This window comes from Physeter macrocephalus, chromosome 6 (genome assembly GCF_002837175.3).
Source record: "Physeter macrocephalus isolate SW-GA chromosome 6, ASM283717v5, whole genome shotgun sequence".
Classification (NCBI taxonomy): Eukaryota; Metazoa; Chordata; class Mammalia; order Artiodactyla; family Physeteridae; genus Physeter; species Physeter macrocephalus.
The window spans coordinates 49,424,181-49,434,415 of record NC_041219.1 but is presented as its reverse complement, the minus strand read 5'-3'; the positions used below and the strand labels follow the sequence as shown (position 1 = coordinate 49,434,415).

The 10,235-nt window shown below is 58.2% G+C and overlaps 1 protein-coding gene across 1 annotated transcript in view; it reads right to left on the bottom strand.

The window, feature by feature from the left end:
• The window catches only part of TBC1D22A (TBC1 domain family member 22A), a 299,657-nt gene extending 289,646 nt beyond the window's left edge, over window positions 1-10,011 (bottom strand). The window contains exons 1-4 of the mRNA XM_028491478.1: window positions 9,974-10,011; window positions 9,593-9,649; window positions 8,264-8,604; window positions 4,297-4,473 (exon numbers count right to left, since the gene is read on the bottom strand). Coding sequence (XP_028347279.1) covers window positions 4,297-4,473; window positions 8,264-8,604; window positions 9,593-9,649; window positions 9,974-10,011 — 613 coding nt within the window. The remainder of the gene's footprint in view (window positions 1-4,296; window positions 4,474-8,263; window positions 8,605-9,592; window positions 9,650-9,973) is intronic.
• Window positions 10,012-10,235: the final 224 nt, after the last annotated feature.

The window sequence follows — 10,235 nt, the reverse complement described above, 5'->3', positions numbered from 1 at the left end:
TCCATCCCAGAAGCCCTGTCCCAGGGCAAGACCTCTGCACCCCCGGCCCCTCCCTGGGATGCTCCTCTGTCTTCAACGCCTGCCCTCGCGCCCTCGCTCTAAAGAATCCTCGCGGAGCACTCGCTCCTCAGAAGCCCCAGCCTTTACCCCACAGCTCCGTTTTTCTCTCCCGGGCGCCTACTACCTTCGGCCAGTTCCTGGAGCGCTGACTGCGTGCACCTGTCTGTCTGTCTGTCCCCGACACTCAACGTCAACTCCTGAGTGCAGGGACCCTGGGGTCTGTTCCCGGTTCACCCCCAGCACCTAAGCAACAGCAGGTGCTCTACGAACACTGGCCGAATGAAGAACTACGTGGGCACCTGACGTCAACCACCTCCGACGTCACAAGAACCCTGCAGGGGAGGCCCAACTCCCCCGTGATGGCTGATGAGACAGGAGGCTGAGTTACCTATCACACTGGCTCCCAGGCTGCACTGCCTCCCCTTCCTGCCATCAGGGCCCCTTGCAGGCAGGGCTGTCCTCCAGCCCCGGGCCCTGAAGGGGCACCGAACTCAAACCCTTGCTTCCTGAGCGAACAACTCCCTATCAGCCCCCCGCCCCCCGAAAAAACCCCTCTCCTCTCCACAGCCATCTCCCGGCATGCTCTCTACCTTAAAGCCCAGCCCGGGTGCTCACGGGGTAACTGGGCCGTGACCTTGCACCTGGCCTCACTCCCTCTGTGCTCGTGTCTGAATGTCCTGCGCCAGGGCTGCGTGTCAACACAGACGACCTCAGAGCCCGGCTGCCACCAGGCGGTCGCTCGGCAGGCCTCGAGACACACATGTTTTGCCGAGGGCCAACTCACACGCCGGTTCAGAAGCACGTGGTCACATCGAAAGCCTCCAAGTGTCACTTTCTTGGGCTGCAAAGAAGGCAGCCTTTGCACAAGGAAATACTGAGTCAATGCTAAGGGCAGGGTGAGCTGTGAAGTTCTATTTGCTACTCTCATCCCTACAGGGGGGCACAAGCTGAGCAAAGAGAAACGGCGCTCGGGCGGGCGGGCGGGCGGAGCGACATTCTGCGGGTAGAACTGCTTCTGTGGGCGGGCGCCGCTCACGTCAGTGATTTTCTTCTTCAACCTGAGCAAATATTTGCCACTTACATCTTTTATGTAATGTGAAGATAATACATCCCACTGTCTTCCGAAGCTATCTTAACTGCCTTATAAAAACAGGCAATTTACCGGCTGTGTTTTCTCTTGCCACTAAATACAAATCCAGTAATTCACTTTGAAAGCTTTGGTTTTTGCTTTTTGGTGTTTGAGTTGATACTTACATAGAATTCTAAACAAAGGAAAAAACCATAATCCCACAACCGAACAAAAGAATTTGATTCTCTTTTAACCTTTCAGTCTATCCATATGTACTCACTTTCCCACAAGCCTTGAAAGCTTTATTTTTAAGTACGATTTTATTTTCAAAAGTTACTCCAATGACAAAGTCCACTAGAAGATTCTAACTGGGGGTTCAGATCCTGACCCAGAACTGCAGTTCCCGTCAGGCAATCTTGTTTTCACGAGCTATCTCCTTGCCACCTACCGTTAGAAGCTACTGAATGTAACCAAGAAAACATCTATAAAGTGGCCACATACGTCAATGTTATAAAAATCAAGCAGAGAATAAACAGGCCAGTGCAAATGAAAAGAATCAGAAGAAGTAAAATAACTAACTTTTTTTGAGTGTTTATTGAGTGCTGGGCACTCTCCTAAAAACTTCATACGCATCAATATTACCAGCACAATCTGTACAGGTCCCCCCACTACCCGAAAGTAGAGTGTTTCTATGAAATCTTTCACAAGCTGAAACGGCGTAAAGTGAAAACGCAATTTTCGCTTTTCACTTTTTTTCATGAAAGCAAAAACCCTCTCCGGATTTCCTTCAGTTAGGGAAAACAGGTACTGAGTAGGTCTTCCGTGAAAGCGAGGTGGTGTAAAGCGGGGGACACCTGCGCTGCCACTGCTGTACCTGCAGGTGAACGAGCAGGCTGAGGCCCGGAGGCTACCAGGCTCGCTCCCGGGCGCGTGGAGAGGAAGCCACACCCTCGCTGCCCCCGGTGAGGCTGCCCCCGCACAGCACTCCGCTCCTCACGCACGGTCCCCTTCCATGGGGCTCAGAGCATGAGACTTCCACGCACCGAGGCCCCCAAGCTCTCTCTCCCCGAGCTCCCCGCAGCCGGGGATGCTCCAGGAACGTCAGGTCAGGGTGAGAAGCAGGTGTTCTTCCTCTGTCGGAAGAACAGCTCTTGCGTTTGTAATGAGAGCAAGTCAGGAAAACCTAAGGGCCCCTCGGGAGGGGCAGCTAATAACCGACGTGGCAGCCGCAGACAGACGGGCTCACTGCCGACCCCGCACAGAGGCCACAGCCTCTCCCTAGTACTATCGGGAAATACACTGTTAAATTTAAAAGGTGAGCAGAACAGCGTTACCATTCGCATGGAGAGGAAAGAAAAAAATGTTATGTAACAACACACAGACCCAAGTACCTCTCTACAAATCACTTCTGAATCACCAAAGGAACAAGAGTAACTTTTGGGGGGAAGAACTGGCAGACACCCCCCGAAGCAGGGATCAGAGTTGGCTTCATCGACCTCAGGACAAACCAGCACCCTGGCCTCCTGCTACGATGACCGAGAAGGCAAATCAATTAAGTGCTGTTCCTACCAAAAACAGTGGCCCAAGCCACTCAGAAGGGCCTACGCTCTTCCAAGACCACAAGGCGAGGCCGGAGCATCACTCCTGCTAACAAGACGAGAGACGTGGCAACCGAACACCACGTGATCCTGCAGTGGCTTCTGGACGAGGAAGAAAGGTATCATGGGTGCTACTGGGACAAGCGTCAAGATGTGAACGTGGGCCGTGCATTAGAGAGCAGTGCCACGTGGATGTTTAATTTCCTGACTTTGACAACGATATCGTGACATCGAGAGGGTGTCTTTGTTCTTAGGAAATAATGAAGTCTCGCGGGGCAGATGGCTCAAACAGTTGAAGAAAAACATGTCTGCACGTGAGCACACACACACACAGAATGAGATGGGGCAAAACGTAAACAACTGGTGAATCTGGGCGAGGGGCGTATGGGGGCGCGCGTGCTGTCCTTGCAACTTTTCTGTAAATTTGAAATCCTATCGAAATAAAAAGTTTAACACAACATATGTGTGGACCATCTCTGGAAGACGACACCTGGAACCGGGCAAAGGGGGAGAGGCAAGCTGGGGAAGGGAAAGGGCTCGTCTTGCCTCTGCACCTATCAAAAACAGCCGGCCCAAATCACTGTGCTGTGAGACTGTGAAACGTGTGCAGGCAAAAACTGAACAAAACTAAGAAGAAAAAACCCACGGTGAGAACGGCACCCGGGCAGAAGCGGCACCTTCCGAGCTTCAGGATTGTTCCAAGGCCGCCCTCCTCCTCGGGCTTCACGAACCAGGCCGGCAGCTTCAGCTTCCGCAGGCTCGGCCAGGGCCTGGGCCGCCTCCCTCCGCGGGCCTCACGCGCCACCTGCTGGCCACGCGGGGCACTGCCTGCCGCGGCGCCCAGCCCGCCGAGCGCAACCGCGAGGGACTACAGCCACCTCCACCCTCCCGAAAGCTCTGGCATCGGGCAGAATGCCCAGTGCAGAGTGGCACTCAACAGGGATGAGATCCATAAATAGAAGAACACAGATCTGAGTGGAATTCCAGCAGAACTTGAAAGCAAGCACGCCTCAGCCTGGCTGCAGAGCATCCAAGCGGGTATCATGACCCACGAGAACCACGCCTGTGACTGTCCTGTCCCCTGCCGGCCCCTCCACCGAAGACCCGTCTTGCCCCCCGCCCCCTGCAGTGCTCACACTCTACGCAGACCCACTGGGCCCCTGCAGGAAGGTGCAAAGTCAGCCGCGGCCAGGACGTCCGTCACCGGCCCGGATCGCCGGCCCCACGACCGCTATGAAGAACAAGGACGTCCACCTGGCCGGCCCTGCAGAGCTCCCCGAGGCAGTGCTAAGAAGCCAGAAGAGTGCAACTGGGCATTAAAGAAAAAAGAGCAGAAAATGCTGATCGAATTGCACAGGAAGCACATTAATAAACACGTCGAGAGTAAACTTTCAGGACAAACGGCTCTCGTCTTAGCAACCTACTGGCATGAAACACAACAGATCAACCTCTCACCAGGTGAATTACACGGGGAGCAAGTGCGTTAAATGGCAGCAGACTGGCCTTCAGAGCTGCACCCCCTTTAGAAACGAGGCACAGCCGGCGTGGCCTCGCCCACAGGGGACTCACCGAGGTCTGTGTTGGGGCCGGCGAGGAGCTGTTTGAACTTGTCCAGCCGGGAGGCCTCTCTTTCACTTAAGGCTGAGCTGCTGAGGGTACCGGGCTCGGGCACCCCACCCAGGGCCACGGTCGCCGAGTGCGGGAGAGACTGGGATCTCTGCAGAGGGACGGCATCGCTGGCGCTTCCTGCAGCGGGAGGGGAGAGAACAGAGGTGAGGCTCCGGACACACCCACACCCACACCCACGCCCGCCACTAAGGAGGCCTCACACATGCCTCGCTGCTCTCCCTCCATGGATCTGCCATCACCGAGCAGCGAGCACCTGGTTTCTTGAGGGATAAAATGAACCTAGCTCAGGAACGTGCCGGCCCTCCTGGTGGTGGGGCGTTCACCGTGAAACAGACGCGCCCCACGAAAAGCGAGACGCTGACAACCACACAACGGGAGACCAGGTCTGTCAGTGGTCTGGGCCTGCCTGGGTGACGCGCCCCGAGGATCTGCTGGTGTAGGGCAGGGGGGAGGATGCCTGCACGGGTCACCCGGGCCTGGCATGGACGGAAGCCACCAAGGCACACGTGAAGGGAGCGTGAAGCCCATGAAGGTGCTGAGGACTGTCTGAATGTCCCAGGTCTCCCCGAGCCCCAGGAGGGAGGTCAGGCAACGACCGTCACCCGGAGAAAGCAAAGGAAGCTAGATCCCCCACTGCAGGTGGAGACGACGGGCCACCAGAGTGCAAGCTTGCCCAGCCCTCACCCGGGCACCACTGACCTGAGACAGACTGAAGGGCCGCCCACAAGGACCCACAAGAGGGCCTGAAGTGACACAGTGCGTGGCACCCAGCACCCGGGACCGGGGACAGGCAAAGAAAAGAGCAGAGGGAGGGCCCTCAGGTCACTTGACAAAGAGCCTCCAGGGACCAGCACGGGACCCACAAGCAAGAGGCCCTGAAAGGCTGTAGACCCCCGGGCCTAAATCCCATTGAGCAATCGCATCTTCCAAAACTGGAATTTAAAGTAAAGGGCTTCCCTGGTGGCACAGTATTTAAGAATCCACCTGCCAATGCAGCGGACACAGGTTCAAGCCTGGTCCGGGAAGGTCCCATATGCCGCGGAGCAACTAAGCCCGTGCACCACAACTACTGAGCCTGCGTGCCACAGCTAGGGAGCCTGCGAGCCAAAACTACTGAGCCTGCGTGCTACAACTGCTGAAGCCCAAGCACCTAGAGCCCGTGCTCCACAACAAGAGAAGACACCACAATGAGAAGCCCACGCACCGCAACCAAGAGTAGCCCCCATTCGCCGCAGCTAGAGAAAGCCCACGCGCAGCAACGAAGACCCAACGCGGCCAAAAATTAATTAACTTTAAAAAAAAACCGTACAGTAAAAACTAAACTCCAGGAAATGGGGCAAGGAACAAACAACGTGGAGTGAACATGCTAACGTTGGCTTCCGGCAGCAGCTGCCAGCAGGGAGGTGACATGCTTTACACCAAACACACAGGAAAGGCTCCCAAGGGGGCCCTCAGGGTACCGAGGAGCAAGATGGCCCAGGCCTCCGGGCAGAGTCTGGCCCAGTTAAGCTTCCAGAAAAGCCTGCAAACGTGGCGCAGTGCCGAGAGCACCTTCCCCTTCGGGGCTCTGGGAGGACAGGCTGGAGTGGTGAGGGGAGGACAGAGGTGGCAGGACTCAGCTCCCCTCCCTCCTGGGGAACCTTCTACTCCCAGTGCTCCTCGTGAGGCTGCAGGAGGCGCCGCAGCAGGGACGGGGCCGCGGCAGCGCGGAGTAAACGTGCTCGCTTTAATCTATCTGCGATCGTAGAGATGCTCCGCGTGACTTTATTCAGACCCTAATGGCCCCACTTGCCCCGAGCCCCATTCGAAGGTGGGGCTGGTGGGATCTGGAAGGTAAAGCAACAGCAACGGCCCCCAAGGAAACAGTAAGGTCTACAGCGAGGCCTCCTGTCACCGTGAGTGGAAAACACGTCAACGCCCCACCTCCGGGGCCCCCGAGAGTGTGATTTAACCGCCACCCGTTGGTGTCCATACAAGACCCGCTCGCGCTGGGGTCACGGTCAGCTATGGGGACAGCCCTCGCCTGGCCGATGCCCACTGAGCCCTTCCCAGCCAATGGCATGCTTTGCCATTAACCCAGTGGTACCCGAAATCAAGCAAAGTGCCTCTGACTTCAGGTACAAAGGCAAACAGATGTCTCAGACATTCATTAAGAAATGGACAGCCAGAAGGTGAAGTAAAGGCCGGGGGAAGCCGGCCTACGAGCCCACACTCCACCACCACTGAGCTCTGAGGCCGCCACCTCCCCAGGGCTGAAGGGCAAAGCTGACGCAGCAGGGAGGCCCTGCGGGCGCCGCGCAGGGTGACACCTGCTCCCCGTGGGGGCTCACGGCTGGGACGGGCGGTGGCACAAACGCTGGCAGAGACACAGCCACACCGCGGGAGAAGCCACGCTCTAACTGCACCATGCCCCGCGGTGGAACGTTCCGGGACATTCAGAATTTCAAAGCGCTGCTCACAGGAGCAGTGAAGTCAAATGGACCTCAAAGGTCTCTCACCTGAGGCAGAGGCCCCGCCCCCGGCCCCGGGCAGCGCATCCCGGTGCAGTGACGGGCGTGGCTGCCTCGCTCCATGGGCAGCAGGCCCTGAGGACAGCTCGGATTACATCACCAGCATCTACGTCACTGCCCAGGGCACCCAGGAAGAACACAGAGGACCTGGACGTGGTCCCGCCTCTGCGGCTCGCAGGGTCGCAGCGCCAGCTGCGCAGCCCACAGCGGGAGGAACTCGGTGCCTGGGGGCGCCTGCCCGGCTCGGGCACACACAGGAGGTGGTCACAGTGCCCGTCACGAGTCACGGGACTTTTCCATCAACCTGTAAAAGCCCTAACTGGATGTCCTTCCATTTTTAAGCTCTAATACTTCAAAGTTCACCCCATTTTAAAGAAAAATAGTTCACATTCCAATACAAAAACTGACCAAATGAAATAATTCACACATTTTAGAAGTTAATTTCTGGAAAGTGTTTTTGAAAACTAGACCTAAGTATGAAACCTAATTCTGCAACTACCGGCAGGTAACCTGAGGCTGCGGTGATCTCACTTGCTTAACTGCAAGCAAGGGCGACACCCTAAGCCCCAGGAGACCCTGGGGAGAGGGATTAGAGGCTGTGCAGCTGCACTGCTGGCCCCTGCCCCCAGACCCCCACAACCACCCCCTCACCTACCGCTTCCCACCTCCGTTCTGAGCCCCGGCACCTGCCACCTTCAAGCCCTCGTGCCTCCTCACACATCGTGCGTAGGCTGCTGTCTGTCCCCCTCGCCAGAATGGACGCTCCACGGGGCAAGGACTTCCACTCAGCTTGTCCCCTGGGGCAGCCCGAGCCCAGAGGACAGTGTCTCACCCATCGCAGATGTTCGTTAAACGACTGCGTTGTTTTCTATCTCAGCCCCTCCAGCACAAAAAGAGCAAAAGTGAGGAAGGCAGTGCCAGGCCCATGGATACGAGATGCAGACGTGAGCTTACCCTGGCGGAGTTTACAATTCAAAGCCGGCAGTTCCCAAGAGCAGACACCCACCCCTACAGACCCTGAGCCCACGCGTCTGTGTCCTGGAGGGAATCGCCAGAAGCGGCCGAGGGAAGTCCAGCCCCAGAACGAGCAGCTGGCCCGGCCCCTGGCCTGGAAACACCCCCGGGAGGAGCCAGGGCGTCCTGACAAGGGCGGGGCCCCCCAAGCAGCCCACGAAAGTTCCCGGCTGGCCACTCCACCTGCAGGGGAGACGCACTCAGCCAGGAGAGAGAAAGTGCGCTGCCTCTGCTGCCCAGAACATCCGCTGCCGCTCGGGTCTAGGAGCCCCAGGGCGGAGACCCTTGCTGCACGGGAGGATGGGGCCCTCCCCACCCCGGTGAGCGGCCTCCAGCCCCGCTTTCTGGAGATGGGCCCCATCTCGGCAGCCCTCCCCTCCCACCTGCGGGACAGGACGTGTGGCTCTCGCTGACAGACTTCACCAGCCGGAGGTCACCACTCGGGACCAAAGCAGGCTCCACCGAAGGCTTTGGCTTCTGCTCGGGCCCCAGAGCCCCCTGCGGCTCGTGGCACCCCTGCCGCTGGCTGTGGTTGCGCAGGACGCGGTTGGCCGTCTCCATGACGACCGCGGTGTTCAGGCTCTCGGCCGCCATGGCCAGGAGCTCGTCGTCATCCTCGCCGGCATCCCAGGCGTCGCTGGTGTTGCTCTCAAACTCCTGGAAGGTGCTGACTCGCTTGGCCTTCACCGGCGTGGTCGGCACCTTGGGTGTGGCCTTGAGCAAGCTGCAAAGCAAAGGCAGCTTTTACTTGCGCCTCGGGGGGCTGAGCGTGGTCACCCAAGACCGGTCAGAGAGGAGACCCCAGGTGAAAAGGTACACAAGCGAGCGAGAGTGAAGTGCAAAAGCAAACACGATGCAGAGACATCCAGAATGAGACAAAGCTCACAGGATGCAGCGACAGGGAAGGAGAGGTTTTCTGGGAGAGCCACGCTGAGCGTTCGCCCCACGGCCCAACGTATGAGGACACACGGCACTGCCCAGCGAGAGTGCTCAGCCCTGCCCCACAAACACTCTCTCACCCCGACACCTTTGCAGACCTCCTAAGGCAGCAGCTGGAGGTGCGGGTCAGGAGAGACTGTTCGCGGGACACGGGCCCTTGGCGGGTGGATCTGGACACGGGACAATTTCAAGGATGCCCACAGCATGACGACACACAACGCCGGCCCCGCCGAGCGCCGGGAGCTCATCCGACACGTGTGGCCCTCCAGGGCCACCCCTGCCCCACGCCCACCCCGGCTGGAGGAGCCCAGACACGGGCAAGCGAGCCGCAGGTGGTGGGCGGAGGGCAGGGAAAGTCGATTAACCCTTGGCTCCGCGGTGTGGCGGTGTGTCCTCTGGAGCACAAAGGTTTGCATTCTGATCACGTCCAGTTTACCCTTTCGCTGCTGTTGCTTTTTCGGGGGTTCTAGGAAGCCGCCTCCCCATCTAAGCTCACGAAGACTTGCCAGCCCCGCCCTGGCCCACGGGCAGCCCGCCACCCCGCACAGGCTGCCCGCCTCGGGCCGTGGCTTCCACGTCTGCCCTCCTCCGAGGACGGGCCATGCGAGGCCAGCAGCGCCGCACACAAAGCCACTGCTCGATGCGTGTTGGCCGAGTGAAAGGCCACTTTCCTCCCCCTCAGGAATTCCAAGGAGCTGGGGAGGGGTGGCCACAGCCCCCCAAAACCTGGCCTCAGATGAGAACAGCCTTGTGAGATTTGAGGCGTCACTTACGTGCCATGTAACAGTGGATCAAATGGGGGGTGCTGGGCGCCATACACATGCTGGATGCTATTCAGAAAGAAAGGAAAACAAATTAGCTTCTCCTCGGCTTTCCCAGGAGCCCCCCACTGACTCAGGAACAAGGCCAGCTCCTCGAACCCGCGCCCGAGGGAGCAACTCCGGCCACCGCAGGGTCCCGAGGGAGTGTCTGGAAGGAATGAATAGCGCCGTGCAAGCCCACAACCTGCACACAAGCAGGGCATTCAGCCTCCCTGCGAACGGGCCTCACTGAGGGACCCACAGCCCCAAGGGCGTCGGCACAGAGCCTCGGGCATCGACTAGGGGAGCTGGTGAGGCTCCCCGCAGCCTCTGCCCTCGGACTAAAAGACGGACCCCGAAACGCCCGTCGAGAAGTTCTCCTCTGGTACCATTCTGTCTAAAGATGGAATACAGAATTACAGAGAAGAGAAATATAATTTTGTTAAAAGACTTATGGTTTCACTGTAAAGTCTGGGTTCATCAGAGTAGATCTGGAAAAGAGACGGAAACAGAGTAACTTGCCGGCACGCTGGTCAGCGGAGTGACCCCACCCACGCCCCCTCCTCCTCTAGACGGCCACGGTCAGAAAGAGACAAAGGAGAAACGCTTAGCTGGC